This window comes from Myotis yumanensis, unplaced genomic scaffold, assembly GCF_028538775.1.
Source record: "Myotis yumanensis isolate MYYU_CA2020_CCGP unplaced genomic scaffold, mMyoYum1.0.hap1 SCAF_6, whole genome shotgun sequence".
Classification (NCBI taxonomy): Eukaryota; Metazoa; Chordata; class Mammalia; order Chiroptera; family Vespertilionidae; genus Myotis; species Myotis yumanensis.
Genome location: NW_027223757.1, coordinates 58,866,309 through 58,889,142, shown reverse-complemented (window position 1 = coordinate 58,889,142; position 22,834 = coordinate 58,866,309). Strand labels below are relative to the sequence as shown.

General features: G+C 38.1%; 1 protein-coding gene across 1 annotated transcript in view; it reads left to right on the top strand.

The window, feature by feature from the left end:
- Positions 1 to 19,092, top strand: part of SH3BGRL2 (SH3 domain binding glutamate rich protein like 2) — a 60,922-nt gene extending 41,830 nt beyond the window's left edge. Inside the window, exons 3-4 of the mRNA XM_070418194.1 lie at positions 11,296 to 11,376; positions 14,861 to 19,092. Of these exons, the coding sequence (XP_070274295.1) occupies positions 11,296 to 11,376; positions 14,861 to 14,872 (93 nt within the window). The 3' untranslated portion in view covers positions 14,873 to 19,092. The remainder of the gene's footprint in view (positions 1 to 11,295; positions 11,377 to 14,860) is intronic.
- The last annotated feature ends 3,742 nt before the right edge of the window (positions 19,093 to 22,834 follow it).

Here is a 22,834-nt window from a genome sequence, read left to right as displayed (position 1 = left end):
TCTGTTTCTTTGCAATACTCGGATCACGAAGTCACCTAGAGTACAGTGGTTTTTTTTCCATTGGGACTGTAACCTCTTCATACGTTGCCTGTTCAGGTCCACTAGTCTAATGGAGGGTGAAGTTGAGGAGGGGCAATGAGTCTAAGGTCACAGACAGTGTGTGTGAGTCTGAGTACATGTGTGTCTGGGAATTTTCTTGTCTCTGTTTGCTTTAGAAGAGGGGATGGAAGGGAAGCGGTCTGCATGATTTCGTTGTGTTCTAAATTTTAAAGCACATTTTTTATTAATACATTTTGGGGGGCAGACTAGGAGGAGTCATTATTCTTGAGCGTTTTTCCCTTTACAGTATAAAAAAAAGCCAGATGGATCATTATGAACATGTAAAATACATTAGGTGCCTTCCTGCTATGAAGTCCCGTTTGTCTAATTATCTGTTTTCCTTCTTACTCTTAGGTTAAGAAAAAAAATTAAGAAGTTTCTTTTTTTTATTGATTTTAGAGAGAGAGGAAGAGAGAGGGAGAAAGAGATAGAAACATCAAACCCAGGCATGTGCCCTGACCAGGGAATCCAGCCGTTGATCTCTTGGTGCATGGGTTAATGCTCAACCACTGAGCATTAACAGGCTGGGCTCAAGAAGTTTCTTTCTCATGAATAATTAGAATTTGCCTTTTTGCCAGAGCTCTAAGTATATAAGTCAGTGTTTATTTTGGAACCTATATTCCAGTGCTTTAGGATTGCCTGGAGAAGAGCAAGGGACTAGTAAGCTATAGTGCTCAGGTGCTTGAGGTGAAATGAATAGCTAGGTTGTCATTAGGGGGGAGAAAAGGGATAACAGAGTGTGTTTGATGGTTTGCAAGGAAACAGTTTCCTGTGTGCATAAGGAAGAATGAGATATGAAAACATTAAGCCATAAATATCGTGCACAGAGTTCTTACATACATGTCAAGAGGAGACTCCGAACATAGCACTAGAGATAGATTTGAGTTCTATCTACTACTACTTTATGTTGGCTGTGACACCTTTGGAAAGTCACTTACCTCTTTAAGCCTAAATTTCCTCATCATTAAGCAAGGGATGATATTATATGCCTTCATAGGATATTTATGACTGTTTCTAAAATAATAAGAATAAAGGTTATTGTTTGTGGGATTTTTTTATATCATGATCTCATATTTTATTAGGGGAAGAATGTGGTAACCAAGGGTACATCCCATTCACAATTACTGAGTCTAGAAAATGTACTCTTATGCCTGCAGACCAAAATAAGGTAACAGCTGAAAATGTGTGGGAACTATACTTTCAAAATAAAGTAAAGCTATTAGTCAAATAGTGCTAGAAGGCTTAAAACAAAGATCTAGTGATTTTCTGTTTCTCAGACTTTGAAGGTATGAAAATGCCATTATTCTGGGCTTGTAGTTGAGTGCTAGTTTGGCTGGGTATAGATTTCTAGGTTGGGAAGAATTTTGATGGTTTTGCTTCAATATCATTGTTTCCAGTTCTGCAATTGAGCAGTCTAATGCCATTTTCCTTGAACTATTGTATGTTTTTGTTAATTTCTTCTATGCAAGTTTTTAAGATCTCTTTCTTATATATATAAGATTCCTAAAATTTTTTGGTGAATTATTATAATACTAGAGGCCTGGTGCATGAAATTCATGCACAGGTAGGGTCCCTGGGCCTGGCCGGTGATCAGGGCCGATCGGGGGCTTCCTTCATTCCGCTCCACCCCTTGGTGGTCAGTGCACATCATAGTGAGTGGTCGAACTCCTGGTCAGTCAAACTCCTGAGGGGACAATTTGCATATTAGCTTTTTCTTAGATAGGATAAGCTAGCATTAATTCACTGGGATAAGTGCTCAATAGATCCTTATATCTAAGAATTATATAATTGAGTCATTAAATACGTCATTGCTCTTTCTATAATTAACTAGGACTCTGCTTATTATGCTCCTCCCCATTCCCAGCAAACCTGTGCCTCATTATTGCTATTACTAGAGGCCTGGTGCACAAAATTCGTGCACAGGGCAGGGGGGGTCCCCTCAGCCCAGCCTGCATCCTCTCCAATCTGGGATCCTTCGGGGGACATCCCTCTCACAATCTGGGACCACTGGCTCCTAACCACTAGCCTGCCTGCCTGCCTGATCGCCCCCTAACCCCGCTGCCTGCCGGCCTGATTGCCCTTAACTTGCCACCCCTACCTTGCTCCCCTGATCACCCCTACCTTGCTCCCCTGCTGGCCTGATCGACCCTAACTTGTCCCCCTGCTGGCCTGATCGACCCTAACTTGCTCTGCTGACAGCCTGATCACCCCTAACCACCTCTGCCTCGGCCCCAGCCTAAGCCGCAGTCTGGCCTCCCTCTGTGGGAGGCAATCTGGTGGATCAGGGGAAGGTGCCGCCCCCATTATCCCGCTGCTGCTGCCACTGCCGGCCTGAGCCTGGACCCTTCACAGCCACTGCGGCTTTGTCCGGAAGGACGTCCAGAAGGTCGTCTGGAAGACATCTGCTCTAATTAGCATATTACCCTTTTATTAGTATAGATGACATTTATCTCATAGAATTTTTTTTCTTTTCACGTCTTTGCCTTTAATTGGTTTCTGAGTTCCTTGTGTCACTCTCTGTAGGCTCCATAGCATGTTTATCTTAGTATCTGGTACCTATCAGAATGCTAGGAACATAGACCGCATTTAAAAAAATTGGTTCTATGAATGGGTGAATAGTTCCACTGATGTTTTCAGCTTAGCAGGGAACTACCCCATTCTATTGGGTGTTACCTTGTCAAGGTTCTGAGCATTTGTATTCTCATTTTATTAATAAAAGTCAAAGCCAAATGTCTCAAAAACAAGCTTATTAAAACTTCTAAATTTTGCCATGAAATCTATTTCAGAAATCTATTTCAGAGCTCTGTTAGAAGCTCACATATCCCACAGGTAGAATTTCCTTAGGAAACTTTTTATCTGAATTAGAAAATCTGTATTCCAAGGCCTCCTTTCTATAAAATCACTTATCAAGGAGAATCTTCTTCTTTAGATATTTTACTGTAAATAATTGTATCTGGCATCATCCCAGCTACTAGGAAAGGAAAGTTGGGTGTTGGTGAAGGGGTGATATAGTCTTCTTTATCACTGATTGCTGATCAGGTGTATGCCCCAAAGGATAACATTTTAGATAATTCTCTGCAGTTTTATCTCTTCTGTATAACCCCAGTTTTTATTCTTCTGTCTATAAATGTTTAATCTCCCATTTTCACCTTACTGAGATGTTTGCTTCAATATTCTACAGTGATGAGTCAGTCCCTAAGACATATTTTTCATAAAAACGACTTGTGCTGTGAATATTGAAAACCTTCAACCAGACAGTTTCAGGCCACCCCAATTGCATGTTTAGCACTCTATTTTAACTAATATCCAAACTGCAGTTTTCTTTCTTTTCCTTCCTTTCCTTCCTTCCTCCCTCCCTCCCTCCCTCCCTCCCTTCCTTCCTTCCTTCTTTCTTTCTTTCTTCCTTTCTTTCTTTCTTTCAGAGGAAGGGAGAGGGAGAGAGAGAGAGAAGCATCATTGATCAGCTGCCTTCTGCATGCCCCCTACTGGGGATCAAGCCCCAAACCCCAGCATGTGCCCTGACCAAGAATTGAACCGAGATCTCCTGGTTCAACACTGACAACACTGGCTGGACAAACTGGCAGTTTTATTTTTGTTAAATTTTTTTCTCTTTCTGAGCCCATGTAGATAAAATTAATGAAAAGAAAACAAAACCGTTAAGGCCATGTTAATATCAACGTTAAGACAATAAAGCCTGTTGACAGGAAGGGTCAAAGCAAGGAGTCAGTTTTCCTCTGTCCTTTATACTTGCCCTCCCCCAGATTCCCTTTTACAAGGTTCTTAAGTTATTACCACTCTGCTTCATATACTAATGTATATATTCCTTGACTTTAACTGTAGACAGTGTTTACTTTTTTTTTTTAAAGATGAAGGGAGATTTGCATTCTTATAACTTCTCTTATTTCTCCTCTGTTTTGATTTAAACACACACACGCGCACACACACTTTAGCATTGCTAAAATTTATAACAGTCAAATTCTTTTCTGCAACTATAGTAACTATTATAATATGTAAACATATATTATATTTATAGTTTTAAACATAGAAATACTATTCTCTACAGAACTGTTTAGTTCTGTGAGCAGTCACAGAGGGCAGTATATAATCCTGTTTTACTAACCCCTGTGGTGTAAAAGGGAGTGACAAAAATGTCAATATCCAAGAGAGTCTCTTAACTAATTTTAGCCTTTTCACTTACTCTGTGGGGTAGTTATTAAAATTTTATTGCCGGTTCCTTTTCCTATGTTTAGCACAAAAATATTTTCCATCCAATTTCCATTGGTGCTTGGGTACATGTTTTTGCTTGCCTTGCCATCTTGTACTAGTATGGTTGGAAACGTTTAACATGAATTAGGAATTTAAAATCCTCAGTTTGGGGCTTACTCATATTTTTAGTATTTGGCATAAAAATTGCTGAATGAAGCTGTTTTAGACAACTGCATCTTACATATCCATCCAGGATTGGAACTGCCAACTATTTTTTTCCTTCTCTACCAAGATTTCATAAAATAGAATATAGTACTGTCTTCAACCACTAAGTCAAGAATTCTGCTCAGAGGATACCCTCAGGCTTACCTGAAAGGAGGAGGCGCTTGGCCCAATTTAAACAGCAGCAGTAACTCTTATCATCTTAAAATGAATATTTTAAAAAGATTTTCATCTTTTGGAGAAACTAAATTTTCTTTGGCTCATTTAGAATTGATTGCTGCCACCATTTCCTTGTAGGCCACGTGTTGTTTTGTTCCCTGCAACCTCCTGTTTGGATATGCCCTCGGCATGTGGAAATAATGTGGGCCTGTCCACTAATTGTCATTGACTTAGCGTGGGAAGCGGCACCACTTCTCAGAGTGGCTGTTTGGGTTTTCCCCACTGCTCTCTTAGGGAACATTAAAAGGGCAAAGAACTTTAAGGTCTTTGTCTCAAATGCTTGTCTAGTGCACAATAGTCTAACCGTAGTGTGCGGCTTATGTCCTTAAGGAAGCTCTCTGGAAGAATGAGACCATTGTGAACTCTACCTGTTTAGATTTTATCATGCACTTATAAATGTCTCTAACATTGGTTTTCACTTGAGACAAACAGAAGTATAGGTGATGGAAGTTATTTTTTTTTCTTCTTAACAGCCATTTAGCTTGTTTTATTATTCTTAAAATTGCAGCATTCAGATAAATATTCCATTAATAATTGTGCTCAGTTAGGCTGATATCTATATAGTCCAGAAATATTTCTTTTCATAAGCAGTCGACACTGTAGACAAAGGGAATTTCTCATCCTTTTTCTTTAATGTAATAAAAATGTACCAGCTTCTGAAACTAGGCAGTTTTATCCTGAATATGCTCTGTATGTTTGTACCCTTCTACAAAGGTTCTGTTAACTGATCATTAACAGAAGGTTGATTCTCCTGAAATGTGTCATTTGCGGACATTTATTTACAAACACTTCTGAGTGTCTGACTATAAGGAATTCAGCAAGCCTATTTAGCAACTTGAGAGTGAGTTTTTACAAATGGTGATTTTAACGTTTGCAGTATAAACCGTAATATAGTTTTAAAAATATAAACCTTGATAGGTGAAATGAATTTGATAAGAAAGCAGATCTTTCTCTTTTATTGGGGAATGCCTAAGGCCATAATAACTTATACTAATAATCAGTAAGATGTGATTTTACATTTTCTAATGCTATTTAACGCTGAAATTATTTCACATCATGCTGTTTATTATATCTGGAAGGAGGTATTAACTATTCAAAAATCCTAGATTTTAAATTATCAATCACATACTCTTTGCCTAAACATGACAAGGAAAGTAATTTAACTTTTTACACTTTGAGATTCATCAGACCACTCAAAAGCTTTTGAATGTCAGAAAGTAAATTGTGTACATAATTCTTTAAAACCTGTAATTAATAGAGTAGAAATAGTATTTATTCAAATTATGTTACTAGCATGAGATTATCTAAAACATGGCACATCAGCCATTAATTAGCAGATAGCTAATTCATCCACTTGACAAGTATTATTGGTAACCTAGTGTTAGGTACTTTTCTAACATTGACTTTTTAAAATTATTTCATTAAATTATTCTGCTTTTAAAGTTAATTACCAAATTTTACATTTGTCACTTGGAAGGAGTTAATTACCTTAAGTGGCAATTTCTAAACTCTTGGGAGGATCCAATTCAGTATTCAGGTAAGAAGCCCGCCCCCTAGCTATAGTTATGTAGTAGTGCGTTAAAAGTTCTTAAAATAAAAATAATGCTTATAATATTAATGACAGAGATACAGTTAAAGAGGATTATTTAAAAATCTAAATGAGAAATGTTGCCCTTCTGAGATTTCTAAATTGAAATTTCTAAATACTTTTGTTGGTAACTAAAATTTATAGTTTTGTAGAGAATAGTTTTTTTAAAAATATATTTTATTAATTTTTTACAGAGAGGAAGGGAGAGGGATAGAGAGTTAGAAACATCGATGAGAGAGAGAAACATCTATCGGCTGCCTCCTGCACACTCCCCACTGGGGATGTGCCCGCAACCAAGGTACATGCCCTTGACTGGAATCCAACCTGGAACCCTTGAGTCCGCAGGCCGATGCTCTATCCCTGAGCCAAACCGGCCAGGGCGAGAATAGTTTTGATTGAATGTTAAATGGATTCTTTATAAAGTTACATATTTTCTCTACATGTATAGATTTTACATGTCCTGTTTTATGTATGAAGAGTGTTTGTGAGAGTTGACCTTATTTCCAGTTTTATGGTTTGAAGAACTGTAACTATTTTTAAATTAAGATTTTTAACATAAACAATGAAACCTGAATTATACACATTTTCATGGTAACTTGCCTTTTGATCTGTTGCACGCAAGATATTTTCATATTAGCATTTCAGTCTTTTAAAGTAAAATTCACACTACATTTATAGAGATTGAGTCAGGCATTGTTTCTCATTTTTTATTTCTTACATTATTCGTTTTTTCATTCCTGCATTTCACACTGACCATCAGAGATTATTAATCAAGTAGAAGGGTAAAAAGGCCTTTCAAAATTCAGAACAGGGATAGCATTTTGACGACTGAGTCACTAGTCCTAATGTTTTCTCTCCCACTATTGTCTCTTCCTTTTCCTGTTCAGTTAAATCAGAGAGAGGTAAAATTTTCAAATAGGTATCTTTGGTAACTAGAATATTTGGGTGACTTTACCTAGACACAACTAACAGCCCATTTAAGAGCAACTCCGCTGAATGCTCCATCATTTCATAGAATCCTGAGGCTTTAAGGGACTTCGCTAGTATCTGATGCAGAAAGGAAGTAATAGTGTGAGGAGGTTAAATGAGTTGATCAAGATCATATAACTCCGGAGACTGCAGGACACCACATATATAGTTCCCTGAGCATATATACCATACAGAATCTGTGAACTAGATAGTTGTTGGTACATGGAAATACAAGACCTCTGTTCTCCTCAGTCTTGACTAAGTCAGGGCTGGGCCACATACTGCCTTTTAAGCCATGGTAAGAATTTAAATCTGGCCGAAACCGGTTTGGCTCAGTGGATAGAGCGTCGGCCTGTGGACTGAGGGGTCCCGGGTTCGATTCCGGTCAAGGGCATGTACCTTGGTTGCGGGCACATACCCAGTAGGGACTGTGCAGGAGGTGGCTGGTTGATGTTTCTCTCTCATCGATGTTTCTAACTCTCTATCTCTCTCCCTTCCTCTCTGTAAAAAAATCAATAAAATTTATTTAAAAAAAAAAAGAATTTAAATCTGTATTGTAAGGACAATGAGAAGCTTTGAGGGAAAGAATTTAAGAAGAGGGCAATATGATCATCATCTCATTTTTAAAAGAGCAGTCTATCTTCACCTGAGAATGATGGGGTAGAAATAGGTTATATTGGAGAAGGGTTGATAAATTGAGGTGCTACTGCAGAAATCTAGCTTCGATTAGGGCGATGAGATGGATGTGGAAATGGAGAGGCTGAAGGAACATGTAAGATAGTTGTTAGCTGAGGAAAGGGAGGGGTCCTGTGGCACCTTGATTTCTGATGTGGTAGAGCCCATTAGATGGTGGTGCCATTTTCTTAGCGGCCCATCTTGTGGTGTGGCAGGAAGATCATGAATTGTGATGTAAATCCCTTATGTTTAAGAGTCTGTGAAGAATTAGTTATTATATAGAACCAGAATTGAGAGGAGAAATCAGAGCTAAAGATGTGACTTTAATTAGGGCCATGGCTCTAAATGATATTCTCTAGGGAAAGAATTTAGACTGAATAGTGGCCGAATATGGTAGGGGGAGGAGCAAATACTAGTACACCAGTTTTTGTGTGGAGGCTATCTAAGAGGATGAGATAAATCTGGCTGTAGTTTAGCCATCTTCCTCCTGTTACCACATTAAATATGCAATAAATGATCAGCTAGAGAATATACAGGGTGTCCCAAAAACATGTATACACACTTCAACAACTGATAGCTCAATTGATGTTTCTTTCTTTTCAGCCAGACTAGGCTTTGAAAAAAGGAAATTCATCCTAAAATGCTACTGGAAGTTTGAAAACACAGTTCAAATTCGAACACTGCCTTTATAATTATTCAAAGGGTGTCCCCCCAAAAAAGTATACTCACTTAAACAGTGGATAACTCAGTTTTCACTCCTTTTCAGGTTTAACTGATTTGAAATAATGGGTAAAGCCAGGCTAAGCTTTGAACAAAGAAAATTTATCCACTAGACTTTTTTTATGGGGATACATAATAGATAAAGTTTATGGTACAAAACCAGCAGCAGTTGACAGATGGAGGGCACACAAATACTGAATGAAATGATTCTTGATGTTTGTGATTCCATTGCTTCGAATTATCAGCAGTGCCTGGACCAGAAGGTCATCAGTTTGAAAACAGGCATTGACAAAAAATGTTATTCATTTCTGTAGAAGTGTGTATATATTTTGGGGGGACACCCTATACATACCGAACAGGATTATTTCTTGAACCCAGTGAAGTGTCACTCAACTGTCTGGAAATATCTTTGTTATAAAGAATATTTGTAACACTTTCAGTTCATGGTATTTTGCCTAAATTCCACATCAAATGTAGACTTGCATTATTTGTGACATAGTTTTCTTATAAAAATTGTAAAATTTTTCATAAAATTCTACAAAATCTGTAATTCTGTAGAGTCACTGCTCTGTTAATAATCTTCATTTTGGTATCTCGTATAATTTCTCAAACTTCATATTTTGAAACTCAACTCCAACCTCACCCTGCTGAAACATTTGTACAAGAGAGTCTCTACATGGAGTCAAATAATTCAGATTTTCCATCAACTGAGGCATGCTTTGCAAGAAGCACATCTCCACAAGTCACTGACTCTCGTTTAGATTCCTGGATATCGCCGAAACCGGTTTGGCTCAGTGGATAGAGCGTCGGCCTGCGGACTGAAAGGTCCCAGGTTCGATTCCGGTTAAGGGCATGTACCTGGGTTGCGGGCACATCCCCAATGGGGGGTGTGCAGGAGGCAGCTGATCGATGTTTCTCTCTCATTGATGTTTCTAATTCTCTATCTCTCTCCCTTCTTCTCTGTAAAAAATCAATAAAATATATTTTAAAAAAAAAAAGATTCCTGGATAGGTTTCAACAGTATCTGTGATGCCACTTGTCCAGCACAGCAGTGGAGCATTAGGGTTCAGTGACTCATTTGCAGAGTGCCCCACACTTGGTTCCCTCTTGGGTAAGAAGCTTCATAGAGTACAAAAAACATCAGTTGCAACATCAATGGAATTGGGCCCAAATCTCAGCTCTCTCATCTATTAGCTGTCAAACTTGGGCAACGTTTTTTTTTTCTTTCTCTGAGCCAGTCTCCAACCTGGTGGGCCTTGGTAGAGATTAAATGATGGACTGATCGTAAGGCGCCTCCCACAAAGGGAATGCCTAAAAATGATTCTGATCCTTGTCTGCTTACAGTATTTACTCTCAGGATAGTTAATCAAAAGGGACTTCTACCAAATTTTAAAGCTGCTTTATATCAACTTAGAAACTGTGTAGTATTACATATGCAAACTTTTGAAAAGAATCAATTGAAGAACTTATTGACCAGAATTCCTTAATGGTTTCTTTTGTGAAAGTAGGAAGAGAAAAATGATTCTGCTTCTGAGGCAAAGGTAAATGTCATAGAGAATATAGTTTTCTCTAGCTTTTATTTGATCTTTTTATTCTCTATGAAGACACATTCTTTAAGAATGTGGACTTCAAAGGCAGGATAGAATCACTCACATTGACACATGAAGACCTTTACTAGTACAGGTTTCTGTTCACCCAGTGATATATTTTTTTAAAAGCCCTAGATAACAGCCTATCAAGAGTAGAATTGGGAGGCAGCCTTCCATATTGAAGTGCTAGAATAAAATCTTAGGTCACAGTGGTTTCATACAAATAAATGTTAGTTTGGCCCACAAAGGAAAGGGAGTGTGTTCCGATTTCATTTCTGTTGTCATTGTTTTATGATTTAATCCTGTCACGGGCTTTGGATTAAAAACTTGTTACATTTATCATCATACTCAAAGAAATTTTTAGGCTTAAGCAGGACAAATTAGTAGATTTATATAGCTCTTCCCTGACCTGGATGGAGCAATGGTACATTTTTTATTTTCATGAAGAATTTGTGTGCCTGGCTGGGCTGGTGTGGCTCAGCAGTTGAGCATCGATCCAGGAATCAAGAGGTCACTGGTTAGATTCCCGATTCCCAATCAGAGCACATGCCTGGGTTATAGACTTGATCCCCAGCAGAGGGAGTGCAGGAGACAGCTGATCAATGATGTTTTTCTCTCATCTATGTTTCTATCCCTCTATCCCTTTCCATTCCTCTTTCTCTAAAAATCAATAAAGGAAAAAAATTATTTTTAATTACAAAGAATTTGTCAAGCCCTGGCCAGTGCGGCTTAGTTGGTCAATTGAGCATTTTCCTGTGCACTGAAAGGTCACCAGTTCAATGCCAGTCAGGGCACATGTCCAGGTTGTGGGCTCAATCCCCAGTCAGCAGCTAATTGATGTTTTTCTATCTCTCCCTTCCTTTCTCTCTAAAATAAATAAAAACATTTAAAAAAAAAAAAAAGGAAGAAAGCAGTCTCTCTAAAAAAAATTTGCCCAAAGCACCAAATACAAAGATAATTGTTTGCTTTTGTTTATTTCCTCCTCTCCCCTCCCCCCTTTTTTTCTAGGATTATGACAGTTTCTTTGAATCAAAGGAAAGCAACACAGTCTTTTCATTCTTAGGCCTGAAATCACGGTTGGCATCAAAGGTAGGTAAATCTTTGCATTTTAAAATTTGTTTTTCTTCAATTGTTCTTAATTGTTCTCAATTGAAGTTAAATGTGTTAGAGGAATGCATATATACCCTAAATATTTAGCTTTCGCTTGTTCAAATGCATAATTAGAGACTGCCCAGTGTAAAAACACAAAAAGAAGCCTAGTATTTTTTTTTCAGTGTTCAATTGCTTCTGTATATTAGTTTGTTTTTTATTTATAATTTAATTTATTTATAATTTATTTCCCCTTCTTCCAAGAAGAATTTGATAGCAAAAAGTAGTAGGTACTTTCTATTTTAAAGTGCAAGCTTACAATACTTTGTTTTTTTAAATTGCAGCATCAAAGCCATATTTTTAAGGTTGTTTGCATGTTTAATTCATTTAATTTAAAAGAGAGATGATCTGCATTAACAAGTAGCCAACGTTGAAAAAAACCCTACAATTCTTAATCAAAATGTTTTTAAAGCTGCTTTATTGTGTCATAAGTCTTTTAGATAACAAACGGCTCAAGGTTTTTAAATATTTAGGTGTAAAAATGATGTATATTATCACAACTTTGTGAAGCACATGGGTTCACTTTCAAAATAAAAAATAGCATTTCCTCATTCAATAAGGTGATATTTTTATTATTTCCCCTTTTAAAGACAATGTTTTTTAATTTAATTTTATTGATATTTAGAGAGAGGGAGAGAGAGAAGAGAGGGAAACACTGACATTAGAGAGAAACATCAATCTGTTGCCTCCCATACAAGGCCTGACCAGGGATTGAACCTGCAACCTGGATATATGCCCTGACAGAGAATTGAACCCACAGCCTTTTTGGTGTATGGGATGGTGTTCCAAAGAAATGAGCCACACTAGCCAGGGTGACACTGGTTTTATTCTGATTATGAAAGTAGCTTAGGCTCATTTAGAAAAATTGGGAACGTACAAAAATGTGTTGGATAGAAAATAAAACTCAACTGTTAGCCCACCACCTAGAGATAACCACTTAACATTTTGGTGTATTTCCTTGAAATCTTTATATACCTAGCAATTGAAGTTTTTACTGTATTTCAATGAGACTGAGTTCTAAAGTGTCATTTTTAACACTGAATTGAAATAGAAGTGCATTATTGGCAACTTTGATGTCTGTAAGTAACACGTCTTTTGAGGCTGCCTAGGATTGCACCATTTCTGGAACACCTGTGGGAGGAAGGCAGTGACTATCAATAATATAAATTATACACCAGCACTTGTAGTTTATAGCTGATGGGAAATCTTCTTTTGTTTTTGCATCAGCAAGTCCACAGATGGTAGTGGGTGGTTTCCATGCGCATATTTTAAACAGAGGCAAAACCCACACGTATAATATTAAAAGGTTCTTAAGACTATTTTTATAAAGGTGGAACACTGGAATACTTGTTAGAAAAACTAGTATTTTATAACCTGTTTTATCCAAAGGTTATTAAACAATCCAGATGTATCTTCAAAGAATTGGAAAAAACTAGGGTAGGAGTGATCTAATGGATGCATAAATCCAATGGACATCACTGTCTATGCAAAAGCCTTTTTTTAAAAAAAAAATACCGTGTGCTTGCCTTCTTTGCTCTTATTTTCCCCGAAGATTTGGATTCCTTAGGCACTCTTTAGGCTGACTGTTCTACTCTTTAAAAATATTTATTCTCTCAGAAATTTCTCAAGAAACCTGTGATAAAAGAAGCATTCTCACGTGACTTACGGTCATAGTATTAAAGTTGGTCTTGATGCCATTGACCTTTACTTGATTTCAGCAGACCATCCCAAAGGCAGTGAGGGCTCTGGGCGTCCCCACCCATTCAGTCCACCATTTTCAGGTGCCTGAGCAGGAGCATATGCAACCAGAGTGGAAGCCCATGGTGCAGAGTTTGGTATTTAGCGAGAGGGAGAAAGAAAAGAGAGGGAAACACTGATAGAAGAGAGAAACATCAATCTGTTGCCTCCCATACAAGCCCTGAACAGGCATTGAACCTGCAACCTGGATATGTGCCCTGACAGAGAATTGAACCCACAACCTTTTTGGTGATGTTCCAACGAACTGAGCCACAGTGACCAGGGTGACATGAACCATTTGGGGCTAGAAGGGTTTAAACGATTCATACTCCATTCATCTTCGTGGGAAAGAAATAGGAGTATCTTTAAGAGCAGTTCAGCATTTCCCTCCTTTCTAGTTACTTATATTTTACCTTGGTGGTAATTCATTATACAGTCTATAAGGCCTGAGAGCATTCACAGGTGTCATGTAGTAAAAGATGGTAGCCCCCTTTTCTCATCTCCTTCCCTACCCTCTCTACAGTATACACACATAAAACACAGGCCTAGAAAGCCTGCCAGGGAATACAGAAAGGCACCATTAGCATCTGTAATTGCTCGTACGCAGTGAGGAGACAGAAGAGAGATGGTAGGAAAGGAACATTTATGGCTCAACAGTCACAGGTGCAGTGTGGACTCCGGCAGTTCTCAAAAGTAGACAAGGTGGGAGGCAGAGGAAGGTGGAGGTCCCCGCAGTGGTGGCCTTTAGGATGTGTTTGTCTGCATAAGACTTTTAAAAGAATTTAAATGAGTTGTTAGTATTTAAAATAACAGATTCCCACTCTTCTGGAGAAGTTGAAAGGCATGGAAACCCTGGGGAAACCCACTTTCTTCTCTGACCTGCTGGAGCCAGCAGTGTTTGGCCCATCAAGTTTGTTATTTTAATAGACTCACAGCAGGGACTGGAGAAGTTTCTGCTTTCAGAGATCGCTGCCTTTCAGGGGTTGATAACAACTGGTAGACCCTGGGCACTGACCCACCAGAGCAGGAGCAGGGCGGAGGCCCTCCATGCCAGGTATCTGTTTGGTGGTTGAAGCATGGAGCCCTCCTGGGGATTGAGGCAGCAAGAGGCATGGCCATACAGTGCTGTTCTTCACCATGGGCCACTCTCCACAGGCCCCCGAGGCGGGTGAGCCACACACACCCTGCTCACCCAGGTGTGAATGGAACAGTACCTCTGAGAGGGGTCTTGGCAGTTGTTGCAACATGGCTTTCTTTTCACTTTTATATTTGGCAGGTCAGGTGTATGAGATTTAAATCTGGCCTCTTATCCTAAACCAGTGGTTCTCAACCGTGGCTGCACATTAGAATCACCTGGGAATCTTTTTAAAATCCTGTTTTCTGGGCCTCATCCTCCAGAAATTGTTTCTTTGTTACTAATATTGTGGCCTCACCCCATAACAAAGAAACAGAATTTCCGGAGGATGAGGCCCAGAAATCAGGATTTTAAAAAGATTCCCAGGTGATTCTAATGTGCAGCCAAGGTTGAGAACCACTGTTCAGGATTTGTTCTTATCAATCACGTGGGGGTGATTTATTGTGATTCCCAACTTCTCTGTTCCTGATATTTAAAATATTACTGTCAGGATGAATTTTGTTGTCAACACCATGCAATAACTGACTGTTTTTAATTATTATTAATAAATAGGCAGAACCTTAGAGAAGACAAGTGGAAGATGATGGAGATGCATTTTGGAGCGCCCCCGGTACTCAGCGCACACCTGCTTACCTAATGCATCACTGTGACAAAAGCCACATGCATCATCAGTAACTTTGCTTGCATTTGGAAAAGGTGTTCTTGGAAGACATGGGTATAATGGGATTGCATGATCACTTTAAACCAAATCAGAACTGTGGTGGGTTTTTTCTTATTTTCAGAATTGCCTGCAGTTGCTTCACTCACCTGGAGGTACTATCACCTGTTACAGGTGTGCTTCCTTAATGACTGAAAGATAAGTGAGTGGCACCATCAGAGAGAAAATGTTGGATCTGTCCTAGGTTGTAGTTGATGCCACTATTGCTCAGACCTTCTTCTCTTTAAGCTGCCTGGGTTGTATCCTTAGATTAGTCTGCCAGGATATAAGAGTCTTCTGATCAGAAAGAAAAAAAAAAGAAATGTTGGTTGACAAGGAATTAAGATTTTCGCTGCAAAATCACAAATGTCACTTTCAGTGCTTTGTAATAACACCTACAGAAAAACTTGGATGTTCTAGGCTCCTTTTGGTAATGTAAACTCTTACCCCCATAAATCCTCTAAGCACCCACAGATGTTTCCAAAAATCACTGTTGCAACTTTGTGTGATCAGAATCAAATTACATGGATGAAAATAATCGCTATTTTGGAAAATAGATGCTTCTTTATCTCTTGCAAGAGAAAATTTTCACCTAAATGCACGAAACTGTTTAAAAGTATATTTTAAGAGGTGCACTAATTAGATAGTAAATTTATAGGAAAAGTACTTGACTCATATCTGAAGGCATTTTCAGCTCTAGCAACTTATACATAAGTGCACATATATTTTTAAATGGAGCTACCCTGACTAACAGCTGCTTATTCTATTTTGTGAAGGGATTATATTTTTTTGAGAAAGGAAGATCTTGGTTAGATATATTTTGTGAACCCTTGATAAGGCATATTAAAAGATGCTAATATTGCTGCACAATTCTTTTTTTTTCCTGCCTTACTTTCCCTTGGTTCTTTAACTTTACTAGTTCATATTTCTGGCCAATGCACAGTCTCGGATTTTTCAGAGTAATGTACATACATATTCTCATTCCATATATGAGCTCAGTGAGTTTCCAGAGCAGCATATATGAGAAAGGGGCTGCTGGGGATAAATCTGAATTGTACTTGGCATGCAAAATCTTTACTCCCTTGGAGTGCATGCTGATAAACACTAAACATGTCTATTTTATTAGGGCAGAGGCTACTTTTTTACATCCTTGTCCCTGCTTACATTTTTTAGAGTTTTTAGTCGCCAAACATGAGAAGAGTCTTGAATAGGACGTTATTACCAGCAGGCTACCTAAAATATTCCGCTATTCTCAGCATCCTGATGCTGGACCTTCCGTTTAGATTCTGAGCAGGGCATTTATAAGAAATTGAAAGAACAGAAGAATTAAAGCCCTATCACATATGTTCTCTCACCCTCCAACTTGCTAAATGTGGACTCATTGAATGCAAAAGCTAAAATCCTAGACAGATTTGTAGCCCAGGATTGCAATCAGAAGAAAAGCATGCCACAGATTTCTGCTAGACTGGAACACATACACGACACACAGTTTTCTCTCCAAGGAAAGCTGTTGTGAAATCATGGGTATTACTGCTTAGTTGGCATTAAAGAAGATCTAGGTCAAATCCATTTGATAAATCCCAGGGACTATCCAGGATTTTTTTTTTTTTAACTGGATATTGTGTTTGAGTATGTGAGTCTTCTGATAAGACTTAGAATTTCTTTTTAAGCTACAGCAATTTAAAAAATTTTAATGTTGCAATGATCTAATTTATATTGTCTACTCTTGCCAGTGAGCACCAAAAACCAACTTGTTAAGATTGAAACTTTGTAAGTTAAATTCTGGGGTTATAGGTTCAATACAATCATTGCTAGATAGGGAAAGCTACTCAGATTTGTCTTAAAATTTTTTAATTATTATGGCTATTGTAGGCCCAGTGCAGTTCTTCTAAACAGACTAGATGAATAGTAGTGCTAAATTACTGTCACAGTTACACATCTACTCCTCACCCTACCTTTTTTTTTTCCTTCTTTTTTGGTCAGTGCAAAGAAATAAGAGAGACCAGCCTCGGCTGTACTTGTTATGTGTGAGCTAGAAGCACATTGTGTGGCGTTGACGCAGCACCACAGTACCCAGGCTCTGCAGAGTACTGAGGGATTGCCCTGTGGAACCACACTGTCTTCAGAGAATATTGGGTCCTTACTTGTACTATTTTACCAGCTGAATTTCAAACATGTAATGGTTTACATGTTCCCTTCTTGAACTAGCTGTCTTTAGATTTAGATAAGCACAGTCTTAAAAGCCTAGGAAAGGAATGGGTGGGGATTGCAGGCTTAGAGGTAATGTCAAGGACATTTCAAGACAGGATTTTTATATCCTGTAGTAGTCTTGTTGGGACAAAGGAAATGTGCTGCCAGAAATCAAAGTATGCCATTTTAAAATTAGATAAAATTCACAGTGCCATCCTGCTAGGTATATGCGGTATATGCAGACCAGAAGGAAATTTTGTTGGGGAAAAATTTGTGTGTTGTTTTTTTTTCCCTCCAAATTCTGGTGTTCTCTTAAAAATCAAAGAGCAGAAAAGGAAGATTTCTTTTTCTCAGACTTTAATATATTTTAGATTTGTTTCTGTTTTATAGATTTATTCAACATTCCCACATAGATGTTTTTGTATTACATGGATTTATATGAACTAAACCTATTTTTTCCTGTTATTGAGAGGTACCAAAGTCTCTTTTTTGTTTGTTTGTTTTGATTTTTTAAAATTTGATTTTGCTACAGAGGGTTTTGCTTTTCCTAGAAATGCTTTTCATTTAGCAGCTTTTCTTAAGTGTCAGGGCCACTTTGATCTGCATAATTGTTATTTTTAGATTTCAATTTGTATGCATTTGTCCCTAAAGGCATTGGTGAAATCTCAGATTTTATATTCAACATTAAAAAGGAATAAATTCCACAAAACACATATTCTGAAAATTGAGTGTTTGTTCCCTTTCTTACACCTTTTCTAATGTTAGTTTCGTGTTTGGTTGAAACCTTCCTGTTTATTTAGGATGCTGGGTTCCCACTCTCATCCATGAGCCCCATATCTGCAGATTAGTTATAAAAATGTAGACGTATCGTTTGACCATTTGAGGAGATGCACATGCTGGGATGTGTGTGTGTGTGTGTGTGTGTGTGTGTGTGATGGGAGGTGACCATCTAAGTCTTATCAGAATCATCTCAGACAGCAACTGGGACCAAGGATGGCGTTAAATCACTTGGTCCCTTCGTTGGCTCAATAGAGGATTGGTTTCCTGAGTACACTGAAGCCCCTGGCTGGTGGATTTGTTCCTCTAATTGGAGGTAGAAAACAAGTACAGTGTAGCTGCCACCTTTAATAGAGGGACCCCCTATGATGCAGCCACCTCTGAAAGCAGAAGAAAGCATTTCTGAAGGCAGTGTCTAAAGCTGATCTCATCACCAAACTATTTCAAACCTTAAACACTGAGACAGAGGGAGGGGGAAGGAGGAGATAATAGAGAACAGGCTGTAAGTTTGCAGAAATGTGCTAAATCATGAAGCCAAATAAGCCACCCTCTTTGTAACCCTGACTTTCAAAGTTTTCCTAGTTCTTCTAGAAATGCAGGTCAGGTTAGTTTAGTCATCCTTTCGATCAGCAGGTGTGGAGGCCTCAGAATGTTATGGGTGCTGTCTGAGCAGGGCAAGTCTCCACCCCCAAGAATGAGAGAAACAGGGGAACAAAAGTTGCAGCGACAGCCCAGTGGTGAATGACAGAGTTGAGGTGAGGGAGTTGCACTCCAGGCGATGGGCATCATCTGAAACATGATGTATAATCCTTGCCTGTGTTTGTTACAGCCACTCCAATGTAAAATTATTTCATACATGCAGTGGAACATATATGCCTCCACACACATAGGAAATACATATGTACTCACTAAAATGTAAAGTGTAACAAAGAAACCCCTATATGCCTGTGACCAGCTATTGCCTTTCCTTTCAAGCACCGGGAACTCTTCTCCGACCCTATCCTGTCCCAGTTTGATGGCGGAGCCCTTCTCCTGAACTCTGTTATCATAGTCTTTCTGTCCTTTATCATTTTAGCTCCATGTATGTATCCTTAAGTAATAATAAATGAAATGAAATTCTTCTTTTCTCACTTCCTTTTTTGATCATTGCAATTGGGCATTATCATTTTGAAACAAGTACCCTAGTTTGCTTCTTTCACTGTTGGGTTTCATTTCATTGTAAAATTGTATCACAGTTTTTCTCTTCTGTTACTGGATCTGAACTTTTTTAATCAGAAAAAGGAAATGTTGTTATGAACATTTTTATGTGATTTCTGGTACACATACATAAGAGTGGATGTATACCTTGAGTAGGATTGCTGTCATATAATACTGCACATCATCAACTTTAATAGATAAGGCCAAATTGTTTTTCAAAGCAATGGTATGAATTTACATTTCCACTGGTATGCTAGAATTTCCAGTTATCTAGATCCACACCAACTTTTGGTATCATCAGACTCAAATTTTTGCCAAGTTGAGTGCAAAATGGTATCTCATTGTGATTTTATTTTGCATATATTTGATTACTAGTAAGTTGAACATTTTTATTATGGGAATTCTTATTTCATCTCGGAAATCCCTCTTCCAAGTATTTCACCTTTTTCCTATTGTCTTATGTTGTTAAGTATTAATTTTTAAAAGCTCTTTATACTTAAATCTCTTATCAGTTATACTTATTTAACTATTAAAGAGAACCTATATTCAGAGTAGAAAAATTTTCTGAAGCCATTTCCAGAAGTATGAAAAGCATATGAAACTTTATTCTATTTGGAGAAAATAAAGTTAAATGCATATATTGTGTGTGGAATTGTTTGCTAATTTTCAGCTTGTCAGCATTATCAGCCAGGAGATGTACTTTGGAAACCTCTCTACACTCCAGAAGTTTTTCTTCTTTGAAGCTATTTTAAGGCTCATCAATTTCAGTTATTCAGAAGGACATGAATGTCATAATTTGGTTTTCTGCTCCAGAATTTCACCAGAAGGAAATCTTTATATAGATTGCCTGTTTACATATGCACATTTTCTTAGTATTTCAACACATAATAGGCTTACATCAGTAGGCCAAAATGATATTATAGGTAAAAGAACATTTTAAAAACTACTTGTTTAAGTCATAGGAAATTATACTGGACCTATACTCATCATTAAATAATGGTTAAGCAGAATAAGAAAGACCCGCATCATGTGAATATAAGCCAGTGCGTTGTGGCAGTAGCAGGTTTTCGGATTGGTAAACAGATTGGTTAGTATAAGAACAAGAAAATACAATGCAGTCTTATCTTCTGAGACTCCTGCTAAACAGAGGACAGCATTTTTAATAGACCAAAGACCCTGGCATTTGAAAGTGTATCAACTAAAAATCTGGCACTGCTTATAATGAATTACACAAAGATGTAGACCTTTTTATATAAAACAGCACTCCACACTCAAAATATACATCATTTTTGGTTGTATAATAAGATTCACTGTAACTAAACTTCCCACTGAAAAAAAACTCTAGTGCAAATATTTATGATTAATGTTATGGAAATGAAAGCTGTAGTATATAGCACAGTGCTACCCAGCATGGTCTCAACAAGCCACATAGAACTATTAAGCACTTGACATTACCTAGTTGAATTTGGGATGTGCTGTGAGTGTAAAAATATATTCCAGATTTTGAAGAGTTAGTATGGAAAAAAAAAGTAAAATAGCTCACTAATAATTTTTATATTGATTACATTTTTAATGATAGTTTTAGGGATATGTTGGGTTACGTTAAATACTAAACTTTGAATGTGGCCACTAGAAAAATGTTTTAATTACATCTATGGCTTGCATTATAGTACTACTAGACAGTACTGGTCTGGACCAGCCTCGTTACCTAAATTTACAACAAAGGAATTAATACCTTCAAAAGGTTTGTAGGGTTTGGCAAAATATCCTTCCTTCATTTGTAATTACCAAAGGAAATGTGAACATCTTTCAGAATATAATTTTCTAATACTGTTTGCCAAGGTAATTGCTTTTCTCATTTTGCTTTTTCATCCCTCTAGATTGAAGCATTTTTATCGTGGGGGAGGGTTCTTTCTTTCCCTGGACTAAAGAGTAACATTTGTGTATTGTATGTAATATGGGCCATCTCTATGCGTCCAGCCTCATTCCTTTATTGTTTACGAAGTTGATGTCCCTGTTGAATTGACCCACATCTGTGAACTAAGTCATGGTGGCATTTTTGTGTTTTTTCTTTCGTTCAAGAGGAAATTTAATGAACCACACAGATACCATCTATAATCTGCAGAACAGTGATGAATATTAATGGGATTTTGTCCTAGATTTCCTAAGATGCTAATTCTCTATGTCTGTAAAACCCATTTGAGCTCATAAGAATATATGGATAATCTGCTTTTTAAAAGTTTCTTTCTGATCTCACCGCCACAGATGGAAACAGAAAGTGAGTATTAAGGAAAAATGCCTTTCTTTCCAAACGGCCAGGGTGTTTAACCATTTTCTTTTTGCGACTCTTCTTAGCAAAACAGTTTTTGGGGAAAACCTGTGTTTGTCTTGTCATTAAAATAATTGATGGTAACTACTGGGTTGAGTGGAAGACTATTTGGGGGGGACTGTTTTGTTCGAGACCCTTCCCTGATATAAGAGACTGATTGTGCTTCAGCCTTGCAAGCCCAGGGAAGCCAGCCATCTGTTTCTGTAGCTACTTTGCATGTTGCTTTGGGGCTCATTATTTGTCATTCTAATGAGCTACCACACCTATGTAGGATTTTGCCTTTGGGGATGGGTGGAACAACTTGTCTGAGACACATTATAGACAGACATTTTCCACATTAATTTGATTTTGTTTAGTGATCTTATTATCCCATCTGTTAAGTTGGGATAATATTTGCATCTTATTTTTCTCCCTGTCAATCCATTTCTTGTCATGTACTAATAACATCACTAGGTTGAAATTCAGATTCTGGGTTCTCAGACAGCCCATGGTTAGGCTCAAAGATGACTTTGAAATCGATAGCTGGGCCAAAAGAACCCAGCAATTTGGCACTGATTGTGTTATCCTAGACCAGACTTAAGCCTTTTCTTTCTCTCTTCCTGACTTTAGTGGTAAACCACTCTTAAGTAATCCGCTGCTAGCCACATCCTAACCAACTAGTACAGCGGGTAGCAAAAGTGTTGACAATCATGATATTTTTCCTCCCCAGATTGGCAACCAGAAGGAGTCACCCTGACTGCAGCTCCCCTGCTGTACTGTTTTCCATGCCTAAAAGGTACTTGTGATTATACTGTCCCTGTCATAGATGAGAAACGGGGTGCTGGCAGGTTTTCCGTCCTAGTCACAAGGTGATCGGGCAAGCAGACTTTTAGCAGTTACTTCCACAGGTGAAATGACCACAGCATTCTGGGTTGTGGACAGTTTCTGAGCGACACAGGAAACCACTTCCTTGCCAGGGACTCATTTAGGGACCAGCGGGGCTTGAAGTGAGACCATTCCAGGGTTCCGGGGTGACCCAGTTCTCTAGGGACAGCTTTACAGGAACCCCAAAACTAAACAGTTACGTCCACAGTGAGGATGGGCAGAGGTACTACTGGAATCACACAGATGAGCAGGCAAAATGATAGGGGAATTGGGGAGGTAGTGGTTTCTACCAAAAGAGAGCATTTCCTGAAAATGGGCCATTTTAGTAGAGAATGGATTTGCAGTGTTGGAGAAGATCTGTTTTCGCCAATGTTTTCATCATTACCGAAACTGTTTGTTAGTCGTTCTTGTTGAAGATGGCCTTTCATTGGGTAGTATTTTCAATATACATGTTGTGTTAATTTACATTCTG